General features: G+C 36.0%; 1 protein-coding gene across 1 annotated transcript in view; it reads right to left on the bottom strand.

Annotated features, from left to right (window-relative positions):
* THSD7B (thrombospondin type 1 domain containing 7B) overlaps nucleotides 1-23,252 on the bottom strand; it is a 774,554-nt gene that overhangs the window by 480,384 nt on the left and 270,918 nt on the right. Inside the window, exon 6 of the mRNA XM_054562681.1 lies at nucleotides 20,348-20,545. Within this exon, the coding sequence (XP_054418656.1) occupies nucleotides 20,348-20,545 (198 nt within the window). The remainder of the gene's footprint in view (nucleotides 1-20,347; nucleotides 20,546-23,252) is intronic.

Raw genomic sequence — 23,252 nt, 5'->3', positions numbered from 1 at the left:
GGATCTGGAGTATATCTGCCTAAGCTGCACACTGGCCTGTCACATTTATTCAAGGTTATTAATGCCCTTTCAGGACAGAACTTCAGCCAAACAAAGTCACTTAGAATTCAAAGCACTCCCTTCCCTCTAAACCATAGAAAGGTATTGCTGCTCTTCAACTTCGTGTAAAACTGGCACACATGGCATATTTGTTGTGTCATTGTGTAGAGCACATAAGTCTCCTGAGGCGTGGGCCCAATGTCCCTTCCTGGCACGCACTCACTCTCTTGTTCACGCACTCACCATTCATCTTATGCTTTGAGAAGCCACACCACCATTCCCTTCCACTTGCCTCTCTCTTCACAGGGTGCTTCCCAAGAGCAATACCTACCCAACATCAAAGATTAACTACATTTCACAGTCACAATAATAACCTCGAATGTCCTCTGTTAGTGAACGAATTGGAAGATGGCACAGGGAAGCACAGCCCAAACTCGCTTTATCCTGTCTCTTAAGCCACCTGGTTTTTCTAAACCAAGTTTTTAAAAAGGAGCTGGGATAAACCTTTGCGGCCAGCCCTGTGGCTAGAATGTTTCCAAGGCTTTCTTTTTAAATAAATTTTAATGTGTCAGTTCTATCCTGGGGAGCTTGTACTTTTCTGGGTAGGTGTTTTTCATTTCTGGGGCTCCTTTTTGGGAGTACCCAAACATTCAATCATGCGCCATTTCTGTTCTCTACAATGTAACTCTACATTATTTGTTGTAATGCATGAGCCAATAGGAAACTGACAAAATAAAATGAAACTAAAAGCTAAAAGTTGTTCATCCAGACTATAAATAAGTACATGTAATTCAAAACAGAGTAAAGAACTCTTCCAATAATTTCTTTTGGGTGAGTGAAATAACACTTCATATCCCCAAATGGTGCTCATCATCTCCAAACATATTTCAAATCAGTTTTGGCCCATTTATACCTTAGGAATGGATTTCTAGAACAGAGGGCATTCTATTATTCTGCCTTACCTCTGGCTCCCTGACTCCCTTTCCACCTCTTCCCCAAGATATCAATCTAGGAAACCAGCATTTTATGTGCAATGGGATATAGACAGATATAGATATAGATAGGTAGATATAGATACAGATATAGATACAGATATATAGATATAGACATAGATATATAGATATAAAGATATAAACATATGCAATGCAGACATAAATGGATATATTGATGTACATTTTAGTCAATTATATATACCTAATTTAATAATAGCTGGCTTAACTCCATGTCCCATACAGAATCCCAGGATTCAGTAGCTAGGATATTGGATACTGGTTCAAGAGTAAGAAGGCAACATAAGCATTTGCCTTGTGATCACAGACAAGCCAGATAAACCTCTCATCTTTAATCTTCTCTATCATAAAATGAGGGTAAGCTACTAATTCCTGACTACCAGGTAGGGATGCTGTGAGGGGTAAAATAAAATAATGTAAGTAAAAGTAAGTGTGTTAAAAGTGTAAAATAGTATATAAATGGAAGATGATATGACCTTTAATCAAAAGCATCAGACAACACACACATTTTATCATCCTTATTGCACACCATAAACAAATTTGAACTTAAAAATGAAATCAGCACAAAGTAAAATGTTAGGAATGACAATGAGTCACTTTTCAGAACAAAAAAATTGATTTTCCATACATGTTCTTTCCTGTTGCATATAAAGGCCTATATTCATCAATGCCTATGTCCCCTGTTTTGACATTAGGTATAATTATGGCTGATCACATAGTCGATTGGTTCCCATTACTATCAGAGCCTGAGGTCACTAAGTTTCCTCCCTATTACCATGGGGATATGCCAGGACTTATAGTAAATTGTACTCTTTCCAAAGCATTTTCCTTATTTAATTAAAAAATAAAAGTAATTATTTTCAAGAACGTGATCTAAGTCTGAATGTTCAGCTTCACATGTAACTTCTAGTTCAAAAGTTATAAATCTTTTATGATCATCACTTTTAAGTAATGTTTTCAAACATCTAGGTAGACTGAACATTACCAGACATTCTATTTTTGCAGACAAGGTCAAATTCTAGAAAATAAAAATTGCTGCCAGATCCTCCATTAATCCTTTATATTATTTCACTTAACCCGCAAAACTAACTGTATTGTACCAACATTATAATAATTTTTGGTTCTTGATAATTAAACTATGGTTATGTGAGATGTTAACAATAGGGAAAGTGGCAAAGGCTATAAGGGAATTCTTTGCAATGTTTTTGACAACTCCTCAATTTTTGGGTAAGTCTTAAATAAGTTTAAAATAAAAAGTAAAACATAAAATAATAATCTTACCAAATAGCATCATATTCCCATGAGTCTGGACACTAGGATACTGACATATTAATCATTTGTCTAAGGTCAGTTATTACTTACATTAATTTATACCACCAATGTCTTCTAAAGTATTTAAAGCAGCTTATCTACACAAAATAAAATATAATAATTACTGATATCATAATCATTATAGTTATTATAGGTATTATAATAATTTTTGCAGCAGTAACCACGTGCCAGAATCTGTCTTAAGAACTTGACATAGATCAAGTGAAGACCTATATCAACCCTATGATGTAGGTACTATTCTAATTTCTATTTCACATAAGAAAACTGAGATGCCACAGAAATTGGTAACTTGCTCAAGGTCACACATCTAGCAAGTGGGGAAACGAGGCTGATCCCGAGTATACAAGATGAAATTCAAATGGCAAGCAAGAAAAGCAGAAACTAAGCATGGGAAAATGAAATGAGTCCAGGACCAAGGCAAACATGTCCTGAAAACAGGACAATTTTCTGAATGCATTCAATAAAAGTTAATCATATGACCAAAATAAGCATGCTTGACCTTGGACTGGCCAGTGTTTCTCCTAAGTATCCTCTTACAGGATACTGATATGATCAATTTAAAGCACCTAACTCTCATACCTTTTGAGGAAATCACAATGTATAATGAGGAAGAGTCATAATGACACACAATAGGCAGCTAATGTCACAGCAATAAATAATACTGTAAAAATAATTTTGTGGGTTGTCAGTCATATGTGCTCCAGACACACAGCTGTCTTCTCCTTTGACTTAATTCAGGGAAAGATTTCAGAATATCAGGACTAATATTGTTTCTCTCAGATGTACAGACTTCTTCATGCTGATATAGTTACTGCAAACTATATCAGCATGAAAAAGGACATCAATAAGACTATCAACAAGAGGCAGAGGAAATAAATAATAAAATTTATGAATTGAAGAACACAGTAGAAGGGATCCAAAACAGGCTAGATGAAGCAGAAGGTCAAATAAGCGAGCTGGAGGATGAGGTAGGAAAAAGCTCCCAGAAAGAGCAAGAAGATGAAAAAGACTGAAAAATAATGAGGAGGTGTTTAGGGAAATGCAGGACAACCTGAATTATATGTAATAATATCCATATAATAAGGATATCAGAAGGAGAAGAAGAGGAGCAAGGGATAGAGTACCTGTTTGAAAATGTAATGATGGAAAACTCCCTTATTTGGAGGACAGAAAAAGTCACACAAGTCGAGGAAGCACAGAAAGTCCCACTCAAGAGGAACCCAAAGAGCCCCACTCCAAGACACATCATAATTAAAATGCCAAATATCAAAGACAAACAGAGAATCCTAAAGGAAGCAAGGGAGAAAGAGGCAGTAACATACATGGGAGCCCTGGTACGGCTAGCAGTATGTCTTCTCAACAGAAACACTCCAAACCAGAAGGGAATGGCAAGAAATATTCCAAGTCATGAAAAGCAAAGGCCTGCAACCAAGACTGCTCTGCCCAGCAAGGCTCTCAATTAAAATGGAAGGTGAAATAAGGAGTTTCCAAGACAAAAGAAGGCTAAAAGAACACACCTCCACCAAACCAGCATTGCAAAATATGCTAAAGGGACTGTTTTAAAAAGATAAAGAAAAAAGAGTCTATGAATACCCAGTTCCTTTCACAGTCACCTATATTTGATATTACCAATATCTTTCATACTTAATGTAATTGTGACAATGATGTGTTATTTTAATTGTTACTTTATTATTTGTTGAAATAAACCTGTTTTTGTATATTTTTTGCCTATTTCTGTTATTTACAAAAGCTTTAAATGACTTTTTGGTATTCTTTATCCATTTTTTTCATTAAATGTTTGTAAAACAAAAGAAAAGAAAAGAAAGAAAATGGACAAAGGACCTGAATAGACACTTTTCCAAGGAGGATATACAGAGGGCCCAGAGAGTTAAGAAAGGATGTTCAGCATCACTAGCCATCAGACAAATACAAATTAAAACCAGAGTGAGATACCACTACACTCCAGTCAGAATAGCCATCATAAGCAAATAAACAAACAATAAGTTCTGGTGAGGTTGTGGAGAAAAGGGAACACTAGTACACTGTTGGCAGGAATGCAGACTGGTGCAGCCACTGTGGAAAAGAGTTTGGCATTTCTTTGAAAAACTAAAAATGGAACTGCCTTTTGACCCAGTAAGTCCACTGTTGGGATTCTACCCAAAGAATCCTGAAACATCAATTCAAAAGAACCTATGTACCCCTATGTTCATGGCAGCACAATCTACAATAGCCAACTGTTGGATGCAACCTAAGTGCCCATCAGTAAATGAGTGGATCAGAAAACTATGGTACATTTACACAATAGAATACTCTGCAGAAGAAGGAGAGAAGGAACTCGTACCCTTCGCGACAGCATGGCTAGAACTGGAGAGCATTATGTTAAGCGAAATAAGCCATGCAGTAAAAGACAAGTACCATATGATCTCACATCTAAGTGGAACCTAGCCAACAAAACGACAAGCAAGAAAAATATAACCAGCAACATTGAAAGAAAAAAACTGACAGTAACCTGAGGGGAGAGGGAGGTAGGTAACAAGTAAAAGAAGGGGAAGGGTCAAGTCAAGGAACATGTATAAAGGACTCATGGACAAAGGCAAAGTGGGGAAGGATTGAGGGTGGGGGTGGGTGGGGCAGGGGAAAGTGGTGGCAGGAAAATGGAAACAACAGTATTTAAACAATAAAAAAATATTTGCCTTGCTTCTTTGCATTCTTGGTTAGTTGATAGGTGGATATAGTTGGCAGCACACTGAAAGGAGAAACAAGAGAAAGAGGGAAGGGGGGGAGGGAAGGGAGGGAAGGGGAAAGTCAAGGAACATTAGCAAGGATTGGAAGGGGAAGAGCTGGGGGGGGGGGGGGGGGGGGAGGGACATGTATTTAGTATAATAAAAAAAATAAAGCTATACAAAACAATAAAAATAAATTAAAAAATAAAGAAGAAGAAGGGGCAGGTTCAGAGCTTGTATCTCAATAGAACCTTTTCTAAAATGATTGGTCCAGGACACATGTGGGCTGTATAGGAGAAACAAGATTTGAAATGTATGTTATCAGAGAGGGGAGGAGGGGAGGGGAAATTGGTGGGGGGAAGGCGGAGACAAATGTATTTGAAAAAATAAATTAATTAATTAAAAAAATGAAACGTATGTTATCAGAAAGTAATCTATAGAAATTTCTTGCAGCCCATTAGATATATAAAATTATTAGCAGAGTATTTACTTCTTACTGATGCTTTGTAAAAATTGAATTTCTTTCCTGTCAGAAATACACTTAGTAGTTTTTAATGCCTATATAATTCTAAACATACATTTCCCCTTTTTTTGGTGAGAATGACTTAATGGATAAATTTTAATATAGTACTTAAACTGCACTTTCAAAAGAAATTTTGGAACATTTCAATAAAGGGGAAATTACAGAAAAATAAAATAAATCAACTAATTAAAATTAATTATAGACTTAAACATAACCTTTTCTGATATCTTTGAAAACACTCTGGGTATCTGCTTGCCAGTGGCTTTCCAGGGCGAGAAATTCAGCCTGTGTTTTTCTATCAGAAGGAATCTTCCTGGGGGTGACTGGATATGTGTCAGGCCATTTGGCATTGACAAAATGATTGGACCACACAACTGATATTTTATGGGGAGAACCAGAGATGCTAAACATCCTCAAATGCAGTGAAATCAAGAACAGTATAGAACTCTCCTATCCAAAATGGCAACAGAGGATCCACAGAGTCCCTCTCTCTTACAGAATTATGTGGAGATCCCCGCTGCAGGGGACCCTGAGAGGAGGTCTCCAGTCTCTGTGTAAATGTGTTCAGTGACATTGGGCTCATGTTCGAGTCACCTTTGTTAGTCAGCTAAAATGGAACATGTACTCACATGTTAAGCCAAAATTGGTCATCTTTGAATTTCTACCAGTTCGCCTTCCAGAATGATATATCACAGGCAAATTTTGTCCTCTTCTCAATGAATCTCTAAGTATATTTTAATAAACTCTATATGAAAGATAATGAAGAACTATTTTTTTGTATAGGATTTTCTTGCTTTTTACCAAACCCTCTCAAACTTCATGGCAGGATGTTATTAGCAGTTCTGTCTTTGCATTTCTCCCTGTGGAAATGTCTCTACTATGAAGGAATAAAAAGCTGCTTGTCCCTAAATAGCTGTCTCCCACCTTCTCCTTTGTGGTTTCACATTATCTCCATTTTCAGAGAATCTGCTTCTCTACTCCCAGTCTGGTCTGATGAATACAATCTACGCTGTTTAGCTGCCTGAATAAAATCAAGATTAGAACTAAAGTTGCCAGAGAAAAGCAGATAACTGAGTACAATTTATCTAACTCAAATGTGCTTTGCACCAGAAGAAACATGTATGGGCTTTATGTCTCCTTTGTCCCTGGCGATCTTTCTTTTGCTGTCAGCTCTCACCAAGGGAAAGAGAGGTAAAGTTCTTAGTGAGCAGTTAGAAATGGGTCTCATTGTTGGACCTGCACCAGGCAAGTTGGCAGTGATTGTCTTTAGTGTTACAGTAAGAGTAAATCTCAGGCCAAGTCCCATTTAAGAAAAAAAATAACATCTTAACTAATGAATGTCGCTGCCTGTGTCAGAGACATATCTGGTGTTACAACTTACTAGTTAAATGACTTTGGGCTGTCAACGTCTCTGGCTATAATGTCCTCATCAGTAAACTTGGAATAATAATTTCCAATTGGGCTATTGGGCAAATCAGCTGAAATAACTCTTTAAAGTTCCATAAATATTTATTGAGTATATCCTAATATACCAGATACACTGGCATATCATACTAGGAATAAAATGATAAATGAATCAAGGTCTCTGCCCTTGAGAACTTAAGAGTCAAATGGGAAAAAGAGACAAGTGAGCAGATTAATTTCAGTATAACGCAGTAATGACATTGATAACTGAATCACAAAGTGTTATGAGAACACAGAAGACAGGCACTCTATTAGGATGATTTCTGCAGCAGCTGATAGAAACTGATAGAAACTGGCTTTTACAGTAAGGAAATCTATTGTTTTACATAACAGCCAGGGCTCAGACTGCTAATTCAGTGGCTCAACAACGTCTTCCAAGACCCAGAGCATCTTTACATCTCTGTCCTAAAATACACAGCAATGCCTTCATTCTAAAGCCTCATTACCTGTAGATCATAAAATGGATGACAGCAGCAACTGAAACAAATCCTTTCCTTGTTCATGTACTTCTTCGCACATCTTGTTGACCAAAGCAGATTAAACCTGACACATTTCTGAACCAGTCATCTATAAAAGAATTTGAACTATCATAATCAACTATGACAATTGGAGGTGGTTGGTAATTGTAACATCCATTTAAGATCTAGACCACCTTAAGAAAGGTAGAGTGAGAATGGAGGGATGTTTTTCTGAAGGACATCAATCCAAACTTCATAAGATGAGTAAAAATTAGCCAAAAGAAGAAGAGAAGGATGAGCATCTTAGGGGAATAACATGAACATGATTGTGGAGACAAATTACCATAGAGGTAACAAGGAGGAGGAGCACTTATTGTGAGCTGTGGATCTCCTTGATTCTTGCTAGGGACTGAAACCTACCTATGGAGTAAGAGAAGTATCAAGGTCTTAAGTTATCTCTAAATTAACTTTTGGCACATTTGTCCTTTAGTTCATGTTTCCCTGAAATAAAATGTATGATTTTTCTCCATAAAATTTTTATTTCTACTTCTTAGATATCATCTCCATGAAAAATCATATAATTCTTTGGGCATTACAGACACTCGACTCAGTGAATATGAAATGAACTACATAGAATGTCCACATAGATACATATGGGATGTCCATATAGAAGGAAACATGGGGAGATGTTCTGCCAGGAGTTACCAGGTAAAGGCCATGCAAAACAGCCAAATATGACCTTAAAGTGAATTTGAGAATGAGAAAACAAAATTATATCCCTGTGACTGATGCTACAACTAAACCCTGTTAGTAAAACTAGTAGAATACACAATGGAATAGGGAAACTCAGAGCACATACAAGAGGAAAGCTGAAATTAATGACAAGGGCGATAATCTTAGATTAACTCCCACTGAAAGGCTGGGTTGACCATTTAATCATATAAGCTACAGTTTGAAATATGAATACAACCTACAATTCGTTATGCTTTTTGAATCATATGGAATGGGAACAGAAGATAGACTGCCCAGTGAGAATTTCCAAAGAGATGGGAGAAAAAGATAGATTTTCTAGTATAAACATAGGAACACTCAGGAATCAATTTCCTCTAAGCAATTTCTAAACATTGAAATATGAAAAAATTATTAGTCTGATGTGAAATACTGTTGGGGTAGTGATGTGAATACAGTCATTTGTGTAGGAACCTCTGGTAAAAGAGAGAAAATATAAAAACTATCTTGTAATGTCTAGATATGTAACAGAGTAAAAAGGGGAAGTAATTCAAATACAATACCTCTTTATTGACAGACAACATACAGTTAATATATTTAAAGCCATATTGCAATTCCTCTCCCTTTAGTATTTAAATTGATTCACCAGTTTACATCTACTCCCCAACTTCCCGTCAAACATAAATGGGGAAACTGATTAGAATAAGTCTCTATTTTTCTCTTTTGGATTTTATCATTGCCAACCATTATTAAAGTTTCACCTTTAATTTCACTACAAGACGTCTAAATGAAAGGGTATGAGGAACTTGGCTACAGGAACTCTTAAATTTAATCTCCTTTGTGGTCTGATTCCTGTAGCGTTAATAGCAGCGTGATCTTATTGGCACTTTCAACTGCGATGTCAGGTTTATTTCAAAATTTAATACAACATATGTGTCATCACCACACTTCCTTCAGTAAGAACATTGAGACCAAGCTGCTACCAGCTGGTGGCCTGAAAAAGAGAGCATGCTGAAAATGAAAATTCTCTCTTCTAAAACTAAGTAACTCATCTCACATATTATGTGTCTTATGTTTCTGCAAAAGTATGCTATTGGTTTCCATTATTTGATCTTTTAGTAATCCATCTAAGTGACAATAAAGAAATAAAAGAATATTTATGCACTGCTTGCTTCTGGAAAAATAGTAACATATTTTATGGATTTCAAGAAACAGGAAACAAGAAACAACAGATTAGAGTCAATATCACTGTGTATTCTAAATGTAAGACATACCTTTCATTGTTCCACCCTACTTCTGTTATACAAGAATATCATAACTTTGCCCATAGCCCTTGTTCTGCCTTGATCTGTGTTTCTCAAAGTACAGTCCCTGGCTGGACCAGTGTCATAAGCATCATGTAGGAACTTGCTAGACATAGACATTCTTGAGCCCATCCCAGGCTACTGAATCAGAAGTTCTGGAGTGGGGACCAGAAATATGTATTTCTATAATCCCTCTGGGATATTCTGATACACACTGTAGTTCAGAACCACTGATTTAGAACAACAACAACAACAAAAGACACAATGATGTGTTCCCCAAACACTTAAAATTCAATTTTCTCACATAAATAATTTCCTTAACTTTCAAAAAAAGTTGATCTCTTGTTCTTATTAAGAAACATCTGATATATTCTGGAATCTACTACAAAATAAAAATATGCATAAGCTAGCCCACCTCTGAGACTCATAAAATGACTCAATTGTTGGAAAACAAGACACAAGGGGATGGTATAAATTACTGGCATTGCCTAACTGGGAAAAAATGAGATTCAATACTATTTTTATGTTTTCAAAGGGAGCATAAAAGCACCATATTGAAGTCCTTCAGGTATTACCAAAAAATTGATAAATAATGAGGGTTGTTCAAAACATTGAATAAGCTCTCATGAGAGACTGTATCATTTCTTCCTTGGAAAGAGATTCTTTAAATATTTTCATCAGCATAGCACAATTGAATTGGATCCTGTATTTCCTGGATACAAGAGTAGATCCACTTTCCAAGCATCCTTGTCTTGGTTTAGTTGCACCATAACCAAACTCTGTGACAAAGATTCTTGGGCTAGTATTTATGCGAGAGTAAGGCTAGGGAACCGGTGCAAAGTCAGGGAAGTGAGACAGCAAAGGGAAGGAGGCTGATAAAGGAGGTATGATTTAATAATTCAGCACTGTGAGTAACTGGGGCTTAATTTCACCAGGGATTCTATGAAATAGTCATACATACACCTCAAGGGCATGCTATCTGAGGGGCAAAGGAATAGTATTTATATACCAGCTCTCAATCATTAGTTGAAGGCTACTCCTTGGGACTGTCAATTCTCTTGCAATTCTGACTGCATATTTGGGCACAGAAGGCTGCAATGGCCAGAGTAATTCCTTAGGCAAAGAGATGCAGGTAGTGTCAGTGGAATTTCAGGCTGACATGTACAGAAATATCAAATGGCCAAGGGGATCTGGTCAGGAAACAATAGTACATGATGGTCTGATTATTCCAAAAGCCCTTTATTTAAATTTGGATTAAAAATATAAAATGCATGCCCATGTTTATTCTCCTCTCTTTTGATCCCTCTGAACACTTGGTGACATTATTATAAGATTTCCAAACCTTATGCAAAGGGAAATGTGAGTATTTTCCTAATTAAAAAACAAAACAAAACATCAATTTATAAGAAAATGACACTTCCTTTTAAAAAAATATATGCCAGTTACTATCATCCCTTCCAAAATGAACATTTTAATAACTGCATTCTTATTTCAATTGAGATGACATTGCTGACAATTTGTATAAAATTATTATTTGAAATTTATTTTAGAGGTTTTGTGTTCTCTGTGGTGGCTCCAATTTTGTAATGTCTCTTTAATAGTTGATTAACTGCAAAAATATACTTTTGTGGCAAAGAAATACCTGACAAATAATCTATTTTTCATTTTTCTTAAATGTAAATATATATATACATACAGTGCTGGAAAAAAGTTCAAAGTCTTGTAAGAAAAAATATGTATATACAAAGAATTAAAGCAGTACTTGCTGACAAGGATAAGATGCAGCATGATCAAAAGGTTTAGAAAATATGACTTAAAAACACAGAAGAGGTTCTATTTAAAATTCTTGTGAAGCAAAAATTATTTCAACAGATAATTTATCTAAATGGAGGTTGACCTTATTCATATAAGTGAGCCAAAGAAGATTTCTCAAGATTTAAAGATAAACAAAAACAGGGGGTCCACAATGATGGTGGAGTAGGTGGGTATTACACTCACCTTCTCTTGGGACCAAACTCAAATAACAACTAAAATATAGAGCAATCAACCTGCATAACCAATAGAAGACTAGCTGAAGAATAATCTTATAACCAAGGATTTACTGAAGAAGCCACTTGTAGGAAGAAGGTTGGCCACACTCTCATGGGCAACTAGTCAGATTCTGGAAGGATAATCAGCTTCAAAGGTTCTCCCTGAAAAGCATGGGGTCTTAACCTCTAGGCAGGATCCTCAGCCCAGAGCACCATAGCTAGGACGATGTACCCCTACAACGTCTGGCTATGGAAATCATCAGGAATTATGTCCTCCAGGAGGAGACACCAGGGAGGATAGTAAGAAAACATTACATATCATCATATGACAACAAATTGACAATCTGAGTGAAATGGATAAACAACTACAAACATACAATCTTCCAAAACTGAATCAGGGAGAATCAGAAAATCTAAATAGCCTGGTTACAACTAGTGAAATTGAAACAGTAACAAAAAAAAACTCCCAACAAACAAAAGTCCTGAACCAGATGGCTTCACAGGTGAATTTTACCAAACATTCCAAGAAGAACTAACACTCACCTTCTCCTTCTCAAACTATTCCAAAAATTTCAAGAGGAGGGAAGACTCCCAAGCTCTTTTAATGAGGCCAGCATTATCTTAATTTCAAAATCCAATAAAGACACTACAAAAAAATAAAATTAAAGTCCAATATTCCTAATGAACATAGATGCTAAAATCCCCCCAAAACATTAATAAGCCAGATCCAGCAATATATTAAAAAGATCATACACCATGATCAAGTAGAATTTATTCTGGAGATGCAAGGTTGGTACAAAGTCACAAATAAATAAATGGAGTATGCCACAAAAATGAAAAATAAAAATTACAGAATTTGATAAAATTCAACACCTATTTATAATAAAATATCTCAGCAAAGTGAGAATAGAGGGAACATACGAGTACACCAATGTAATAAAGTGTGACAAACCCCCAGCCAACATCATACTCAATGGGCAAAAACTAAAAGTGTTTCCCTTAAGATCAGGCAAAGACAGGGATGTCCTCTTTCACATCTCTTATTCAACATAGTACTGAAAGTCCTAGCCACAGTGATCAGACAAGAAGAAATAAAAGGCATCCAAATTAGAAAGGAGAAAGTTAAACTGCCATTATTTTCAGATGTTGTGTCTGCATATAGAGAACCCATAAGATTTCACAAAGAAAATAAGAAATGATAAATAAATTCAGTAAAGTAGCAATATAAAAATAAATATACAAAAATCAATTCCATTTTATATGCAAATAATAAACTATCAGAAAAGGAAAGTAAGAAAACAATCTCATTTAAAATTACACCAAAAAATTACCTAGGAATAAGTTTAACCAAGGATGCATAAGACCTGTACTTGGAAAATTAAAAAGCACTGAAGAAATTGAGGAAAATACAAATAAGTGGAAATATATACCATGTCCATGGATAGAAAGAATGAATGCCATTAAAATGTCCATACTACCCAAAGCAATCTATAGATTCAACAATTCTTATCAAGATACCAATGGTATACCTTACAAAACTAGAATAAACATTTCAAAAATTTATATGGAATCACAAAAGACCTAGCATAGGCATAGAAATCTTGAGGAAGAAGAAAAACAAGTTGGGAGGAATCATGCCACCTGTTATCAAACAATACTACAAGACCATAGTAATCAAAATAGTGTGGAACTGGCATAAAAACAGACACGTTAATTAGCATAACAGAATAAAAAGCTCAGAAATAAGAATACACTTTTAGAGTCAATTAATATTTGATGAAGAAGGCAAGAGCTTATGATGAGGTAAAGGTAGTTTATTCAACAAATGTTTTGGAAAAACTAGAAAGATGGCATGCAAAAAAAAAGAACTAGATTACCTTCTTACACCGTACACAACAATAAACTCAAAATGGTTAAAGACTTAAATGTTAGACCTTAAAACCATAAAAATCCTGGATTTTTTAAGCAGTGAAATCTTAGACATTTCTAGCAGCTATATATATATGTATATTTGATATATCACCTTCGCCAAGAGTGGAAAAGGGACAAATAAACAAATGGGACTACATTAAATGAAAAAATTTTTGAACAGAAAAGGAAATCATGAACAAAATGAAAAGACAACCCACTGAATGGGAGAATATATTCACCAATGATACAGCTGATAAGAGCTAAGTAGCCAGTATTTATTGGCTTGACTAAAAAGGTCGTTCGTTTTTTTTCTGTAAGCTGGCTCTAGTAGGGTTTAGTTGTCTTTAATATCATTCAAAATAATTTTGTTACATTGTATTATAACAGCTGTCATATTAGTGTGCATTTTAAAAACATCAAAACTGGTGAATTTTTGTGTAGCCATTTTAATATTGAAGATAGAAGAAAATATGTAACATTTTTTGCATATTATGTTTTATTATTTCAAGAAAGGTAAACACACAACTGAAATGTGAAAAAACACTTGTGCAGTGTATGGAGAAGGTGCTGTGACTGATTGAACATGTCAAAAGTGGTTTGTGAAGTTTTGTGCTGGAGATTTTTCTTGCTGGGTGATGTTCCATGGTCCGGTAGACCTGTTGAAATTGGTAGCAATCAAATAGAGAACAATCAATTGAGAACAATGTTTTACCACACAGGAGATAGCTGACATACTTAAAATATCCAAATTAAAAAAGTTATTGGTGAAAATGAAAAATGTTTCTTTTATTTTATGGCAAAAAAAAAATATGAAGAACTTATAAAACTTACCCCCCCAAAAAAAGTTAAAAAATGAGCAAAAGACCTGAATAAACACTTCTCCAAAGCAAATATAGAGATGACTGATAGACATATGGAAAGATACTCAACATCACTAATCGTCAGAAAAAAATGTAAATTAAAATCACAAATAACCTCATACCTACCAAAATGGCTATCATCAGGAAATCAACAAACAATGTGTTGACAAGGATGTGGAAAAAAGGGAACCCTCATGCACTGTTGGGAATGCAGACTGGTACCGCCACTATGGAGAGCAGTATGGAGCTAACTCAAAATATTAAAAATGGAACTGCCTTATGACCCAGCAATTGCACTTCTGGAAATATATCTAAAGAAATCTGAAACACTAATTTGAAAGAATAAATGCACCCCTGTGTTCATTGTAGCATTCGTTACAATAGCCAAGATCTGGATGCAGCCCAAGTGACCATCAGTAAATGAATGGATCAAAAGGCAGTGTTACATTTACACAATGGACTACTACTAGGTTATTAAAAAAAGAAGGAAATACATTTTATGACAGCATGAGTGGACCTGGAGAATATTATGCTAAGTGAAATAAACCAAATACCATATAAATAAGACAAATATCATATAATTTCACTTATACATGGAATCTAGTGAACACAATAAGCTAGCAAACAAACTAGAAACATTCTCATAGACAGAAAACAGACTGACAGCTGTCAGAGGGAAGGGGGCATGGAGGGCTGAGTGCAAAAGATAAAAGGGTTAAGGAAAAAAAAACCTCACAGACACAGATATGGTGCTTACCAGAGGGAAAGAGGGGGGTTAGGTAGAAGAGGGTAAAGGGGGTATGAATGATGGTAGAAGGAGTCTTGACTTGGGGTGGTAAACACACAGTACAATACATAGGTGATATATTACAGAATTCAACACCTGAAACCTATATATTTTTATTAACCAACAAGACCCCAATAAATTCAATAAAAAATTAAGTTAAAAAAAAAGATAAAAACCAAACAAGCAAAACAAAAAATTTCTGACTCTTACTAATCATAGATGTATCTATGTTAATCAAAAATTTAATCTAACTCAGATAAATAATTATTCTAGCATGCATGTCACGACAATGAAAGTTCTTTAAAAGAACTTTCTTTAAAAGGTTCTTATTGTATTAGAGCTTATAAGCACATGCCATTTTAGTCAAGATTTAAAGGTCACATTTTTGGATTGTTCAAGGTTAACGATGTAAAACTAGTATCCATAGAAAAATGCTTCTGAAATAAAAGCTACATCACCTTAATGACAAGAAGTCATTCCTCATGGTCATTCCTCAAGCTTTCTGTGCAAATAAGAAAAATATTTGCACTAGGAAGTTCTGGAGCAATTGTGAGAAATAAGAAACATATGTGAGGGGACATTGCAGCCACACAAAACTCAGCTCCGTGAACCTGTTAAAATGCGAACATTCTTCTGGATGTATTATACTCTTCACCAGTATGTGTATTTTTTGTGTGCAAGTGAAGACTTTATACTTGATATTTTACTTTATACTTTTTGTATACTGTATGCTGTAAAGTATACAAATATACTTTATATTTGGTGAAATATGTAGACACTTGTTTTTTCAAGACAGCTTATTTAACAAATTATGGGGCAAAGAATGTGGTATCAGGGTCTGACTGCTCCAGCAGGCAGTCTGGTGTTTATCCAATAACCATGTTCTATTACCCATTTTGCATTAATGAAAGATGATAAGTAGTGGTCACTTGTCAACCACTAGAATGCCATTTCTGCCCACTGGCATTATGGGGATTTTCCCATTTGCTCTGGGAAGATGTACCCATACTAATGATAAGATGTTGTACATAGTGAGAAATCAAAGCTGATCCACCAAGTATTGGAAACTAGATTTCAAATCAGAATATTCATTCATGTAATTATTATATAATTTTCTTCCTGAAAATAAATATCACTGACTAACAAACTGTCACGATCACAGCCTTAGTGAGAAATAGGAACTTCATTTAGACTGATTGGATAATATCAGAAATAAATGAAAGTAGCAAATGGATTAAAGTATATCTACAGAGATAACTGTAGAAATCCACAGATGGCTATTTGGGTCTTAGGTAGTCCAAAGCAGATCACATTCTTGAGCTAATCCACAAGTCTTAGGTATATCAGTTACTTCCTGGCTTCTATGTGACATAGATTGTGATTTCTGAAATTTTCAAGTTAATAGTCTGAATGACCTTCTGTGAAGGAAAATATGTCTGCCTAGTGGACAAGTAATGCCAAAAATGAAACAAAAAATAACCTCGAAACCTGAAAAACGTCCTACAGAATCTCCATCACAGCTATACAGCAATCTCTTTGCTCCACAATCTGAATGGGATATAAATGTTTTGAAAGGAGGTTGACTGTTCTTTTGGTATATGGGATACCTGGAGTGAGTCAATATGCACAAGCCTAAGGATAAGGGACGAAAGCAAGTTACCTTGCCAATGATAACAAGCCTCAAGTCTGACTCGATCTAATGTTTCTTTTGGTCTTATCCATTTATTAGCTCTGAATAACTCTGAAGGAAAAATCTTTTGAAACAATTAAATTCAAGAGTGATAAAAACTACCAAATGTTATAAGAAAAATAATCACAGGAGACTTATTAAATATATATATTAACCCTTTTTCTCTCCAAGAATTTTTTTAAATGTTCATTTGTTTGGTTTTTAAAGATTTTATTTATTTATTTTTAGAGAGGGGGAAGGGAGGGAGAAAGAGAGGGAGAGAAACATCAATGTGCAGATGCATTTTTGTGCCCCCCCCCTGCTGGGGACCTGCCATGCAGCCCGGGCACATGCCCTACACTGGGAATGGAACCGGCGACCCTTTGGTTTGCAGGCCAGAGCTCACACCACTGAGCCACACCAGCTAGGGTTTGCTTCAAGCATTTAAATGAGTATCAACAGCTCTGTCAAGTCCTGTAGCTATGGAAAGACTATAAAAGTATGTGCAGAGTCAAACAGAAACACTTCTCTGCAGACCTTCTATCATCACTCATCCCAAATCTCATAGAAGCTAAACTGTGGGAAGTGTAACCAGACCGTATTTTCAGTTTCTCACTGAACAAAAGATTACTTCAGCTATCAGGAGGCCAGCATGTTCTCATAACCATGACCATGGCTGTTGCTCCATAAACGATGGTGTCATTTGGGTATTTAAAACCCACATGAATTCATGAAACTGATATGATCCAGCAGTGATTCCTATTTCTCCCCATAGAAACTGAAATCAACACTGAAAATTAGTCATTTCCTAGGAAACAGCGATAAAACTCTAGAACTGCTAAAGAATGGTAAAAACAATACCTCTGTCAAAAGGGTTCTGCACCCAATTTTGAAGTGTGGGTGTGTGTATCAGGATGGGGGTTTCTCATACAACACCAAGTAATTCTCCAACACTAGATGATTGTCTTACCATTCAACTCAATTCTGACACTAGCTACCTGAAGATAGCATCAGATTTTGCATGTAAAGGGATCAGTCCCATAAGAATACTTCCACCACAGACACCGATCACAAGCCCCTGTTGTTACCTGGGCTTCTCACCAAGTGGCTATAAATCAGAGGTTCCCAAGACCCCTTCCTTGGGTTCCATTAGTTTGCTAGAGAAGCTCACAGAACTCAGAAAACCTGTTTTACTCATTAGGTTTCTGGTTTGTTATGACAGAATATAACCCAGGAACAGCCAGATGGAAGAGATGCATAGGGCAAGGTATGGGAAAGGGTGTGGAGCTTCCATTTGCCACTCTCCCCCCAAATTTCTACATGTTCACCAACTAGGAATCTCTTCAAACCCCATCTTAGTTGGGTTTTCATTGAGTTTTTATTACATAGGTATGATTAATTAAATATTGACCATTGGTAATTGATTCAACTTCCAACCCCATTCCCCTCCCTGAAAATTAGGGGGTAGAACTGAAAGTTCCAGCCTCTCTCAGTGGTTGACTCCTCTGGCAACCAGTCCCCATTCTTAGGTGTTTTCCAAAAGTCAATTCATTAGCAAAAACCTAGTTGTGGTGGAAAGGTGCTTATTATGAATTAGATGATATTCATTTCATCTTTAGGAAAGCAATTTCAGGAAATGAGGATAGGAGACCAAATTTAATGACAAAAGATGTTCCTATTGCTCTCATTAGTCAGGAAATTCCAAGGATTTTAGGATCTCTGTGCCAAAAACTGTGACAGAGACCCAATATATATTTCTAATTTTAAATATGAATATCACATTCTGTAATACTGTAAAAGGCACAATATGAAATGTGAAAGAAGTCCCGATCATTATGGACATTATATACCATTGAAAATCCTTTAACACCTGTTATGAAATGACAAAGCATGATAGTCGTTCGTTATTGTGTCTCAACCAAACAAATGATTTTCGTGTTTTCACAGCTGGAGGTTGGGAGAAAGAAGTATGGTTATTCTAAATCTCATTATTATTTTCATTTATAAAAGAATGCTTTTTGCACTATTCTCTCAGGACAAAGGACAGTAATAAATATGCATTACAAGTAAAATATGCTTATAGCTTATTTTGAATGATTATGTGCCAAGCATTTCACTAGTCACTTTTGTATAACTAATTTAACTTTCACATTCGGAGCATGAGTAGCAGGTTTTGTTATCCCCGCTCTTCAGATGAATGAGAGGATGCCTCCACAATTAAACATTTTCCCCCAAATCATCTAGCAGATGAATAGAATTGAAATTTCAACCTGTCTGACTCTGGAGCCCCAGTTTTAAGCCCAGGTTATACATCTCTACATTACTCTTTCTGAATTCAAGAGAAAGCAATACAAAAGTGATCTGATTTGCCTCTGTTAACCAACTGCACATATTTCCCACATTTCAAAAATTATTTGGTAAAATTAGAAGCCACTATTGTTTTAACTATTTAGTCAAAAAGGACTGAGCTAATATAATTTGTTGTTGTCCTCTATTTAATTAACAACCTGGTCTCAGAAATTACCAATTATATCACTTAATAAAATGCATATTTGTTTAATTACAGCAGTGATTAAAAAAAGAAGAAAGGAAGGACTGAGAGAGAGAAAGAGGAAGGAAAAAAGAGTAAGGAAAAAAGAAAGTGAAGGAGAAAAGAGAAGGAAAGGAGGAAAGACAGGGATGGATGGAGGGAGGTTGGGAGGGAGGGAGGGAGAAAAGGAAGGAGAGGAAGAGAAAGAAAGAGAGGAGAAGGGGTTGGGAGCAGGAAAGGAAACAGGGAAATGCATTGCCGAATGTCAAGCCTGTGTAGATGTTAATCTCCATTCTGAATCCACTCTGTAATGTCCTTCTGTCCTACGGATTTCTTCATTCCATAAGTCCAAACATTTTATTCCACACACCAAGGGCATTATACATGGCACTTCTCATGGCAGAGCTGATTAAGAGACATACTCGATATTGTTCTAAGAGACTGAATTTCTTTTACTGTAGGATAAAGGTTTTTTAAAATGTCACTTTTCTAATTTCCATGTGACTTACGTATTTCCTAAATCACATTTTACTTCAAATAACTATTGCACTAGAATCTTGGCGATAAAGGAAAGCCACCATTGCCAATAGTTTTGTAAATCTTGACAACTTATATTTAAAAATGGTTCTTTAGAAATATAACTAGCATATGTCTAGAATTGATTCTAGGCTAATGCTATGTAAGTGAAAAGATGTAGTTTAGTATTTCTTTCAGGAGTGGTAGCCCTAAAATTTTTGCAAAGTACTATCTGTTAATCTATAAAAGCATGTTACATAGCAATCTCCAAAAAAGCATATAAAACTTGTTTTGTGGTGATTAAGTTGAAGACTATCCAGACAATTTCTATATTCTATGCCTTGATAAATTAAAACCTTCAGAGAAATCTCCAGATTCCCTGTATTGCATTTAGGCAGAATCAAAGATGTTCTTTTATTTTTCAGATAGCACTTAGAAAACACTTGTTTATTTGCATCTTACCTCTGTCATTCTGGCAGACAGCCTTCAGGATGCGACGTCCCAACCCACACTTTCCATGATCAGGAATACAGATCCCTTCAGAAGTCAGCCATTGGTAACACATTGGATCCTCACAGGGAACAAATTCAACCAAATGAGGGCAATGTCCTGCAGGCCCTGTGGATTCCATGAGGACATGGCGCTGTCTCATTCTAAATCCTAGAAAGAGAAAGAACAAGAGTTTCACACGTTTCCATCCTTATCCAACAAAAGAAAAAAGCAGCAGTTAGCAAAGAGATGAAAATTTTATTTGAATACCTACAGCTCTAAAACATGTAGTATTTTGATGTGTTTTTTTTTTATGGGAATGGGAAGGATAAGAAGAGGAGAGGAAAGAAGTAAATGGAAAAGAAGCAGAGCAGGGAATCTATCTACCGAAGATAACAGCGTAGGAGTTCAAGAGGTCAGACATAATCAAAATGTAATAAGTTGCATGTATCAAATGGTATCGATAAACACATAAAAATAAACGAACACTCAGAGAAATAGCTGAAGCACAGATAAATCCACATTTTCTCTCCAGTGTAGTTTCTGACATTCTTGTTACTCTGTATTAAGTCAAAATATATCTATACTGTGGCATATTCCTGAGTGTTTACAGCTTCATGGCCTGATATTTCCCCGTCAGCCTGCCTTGTGAAGACAGTAGCTCTTTGGCCCTCCGCTCCAAATCCTGGCTAAACATGGGTCCCTGGGCTATTAATTCAATTTTTTTTAAAAAGTACTGTGAAACTAGGGCACAAAGCCCCATCATAATTAAGATATAAGCGAACCTTACGTGCTACAAGCCTACAGAATCACAAACTCAATCTTACATGAGTCAAGCAGTTATAAACCGAAGAAAATGGATAATCCATGAGACTGTAGGGAGTGGTGGAGTCTGTGGGGATACGGCACATATGTCTTGCTCTAAAAAGATTGGCTCTTCTCTAGCTTCCACTGACTGTTGAGGAAACATGGACTCTCTTTAGTCAAATCTCCTGATTTTGTCTAAGACTTAGTCAGAAATCCAAGTAATATTTTGTCTTTATATGAAGCCTCTCTATTTTCAAATGAGAGAAACTAATAATTTTTTTAAAGAAAAGTGAACTAAAGAAAAGTGACTGAGAACTAGATAAATCTCTTTAGTCTGAGTTTTATATCTGTGGCCCTCACAATGTATCACTTCCAAAGGCCATACCTACCTTCCATGGATCTCATATTTTATGTTCCATTCTTTAATACACCAAATTCAATTAACTAATTCAATTCTTTTGATTAATTTTTAAATAAAACCAATCTTATTGCATGATAACATTTTAGGAAGAAATTATTCACTTACGCCTTGGAGTAAGTAAAATAATAAAGAATCTTTGTTAGGAAGATAGCATGAAGCCATTGGATTTCCAGAATGTGAGTTAGATACCCTATCACCCTTTCAACAAAAGAAGAACAAGTTAGGGAGCATGATGGGTAACAAAGACAGGTATATCTCTCCCATAGTTTTGCCAGGGCTATGCCTTTGAAATGAAAAGGTTACAAGCTCAAGGTACTGTTGGCTCAAGACTGGCTCCCCTTAGCACAGCCAGCCAAGGAGGCCAGAACAAAGTGATACATGGTTTTAGGCCACAAGAGGGAGCCAAACTTCCTTAGAATATTGCAGGGCTGGGCAAGTATTTTTAATAGCCATAACTGCTGTGTTTGGGTTTTCTTGGTCTAGGGTTAATGCAAGACCTCCCTTAAAAAAGCGATTCTTAGATTCTTACTTTAAGGATCAGCCACCTGTGGGAAGGCATCCTTTAGCTATCAGAGATCACATTCTCATGGCATTGAAAATATTAGTCATTTTAACAAAACAAAACAAAATGGCTTCTGCCTGCTTCATACCTCCAAGTCTGTATTATTAATCAGTCAAAATAAAACCTAGAGAAGGGCTCAACTCCCTTCCTGGGCCACCTTGAGTAGAGATACCTGAAACATACAGGGCTCTACACTACACCAAACACCAACTATAATGACCCCTGAGTCCCACACATTTGAGATGACCTCTATTCTCACATGTAATGCTGCTTATTTCTTATCTCTAATTGTGCTTGTTTAATTTATACCTTTGAGTAGGACACAACATGGTCTCCATGATTTACATTATTTGACAACTGGCTCAGAAACTGAGCAGTCTTCCCTGAGGGACTCTGGGTGTCCTATACCTGTACCTTAATGCCACTGAAGGGATGTGTGCAGTTTTCCTCTATAAATCAAGTTGCATCTATCTCACCATAAATCTATAGACTAAAGGTCCTCAGTTAATAAATTCTTTCAGTGTTTCACTTGTGCTGCCCTTGTCCTGACTCCAACAAGGATCAAATCATAGCACAAGCTCAGCATAAAACAAAACCCTTGGATTCCCTTGTTGGCTCTTAACTTTAATCACACATTGGTGTTCATGCCTGCACTAGAAATCAGGCTTCCCCCAGGTTCTTCTGTTTTGAAAGATACACAACTGCCAAGTCCATGGTGGCTGAGGCCAGCCGACCGCTTACCTTCGTTTACTAAACTTCATATTAATCAGATAGTATCATTCCATAAACATTAACTGCTCTACGTAGATCATTATAATGTACTGTGGGAAGCCACAAGAGGAACAGAAACCATAAATCTAATCTTCATAGAGAATGCAGTTCAACAAGGGGGAAAGGCATGCATTAATTAAGCATCTATCCTATATCAAGACTGTGACAGCCTCTTTACTTATATTACCCCAGATTAATAAATCATCAAAATTATTTCATCAGTTCCTATTCTCATTTCACATATTTAAAAACTAAGGCAAGAAGATGTTTTATTGCTTGTCGAAAGCCTCATTACTGATAAAATGGATAAGTATGAA

This window comes from Pteronotus mesoamericanus, unplaced genomic scaffold (assembly GCF_021234165.1).
Source record: "Pteronotus mesoamericanus isolate MK-2021 breed Mesoamerican mustached bat unplaced genomic scaffold, CSHL_Meso_final scaffold_651, whole genome shotgun sequence".
Taxonomy (NCBI): Eukaryota; Metazoa; Chordata; class Mammalia; order Chiroptera; family Mormoopidae; genus Pteronotus; species Pteronotus mesoamericanus.
The sequence above is the reverse complement of the archived record's forward strand: the minus strand, read 5'-3'. Positions and strand labels throughout refer to the sequence as shown.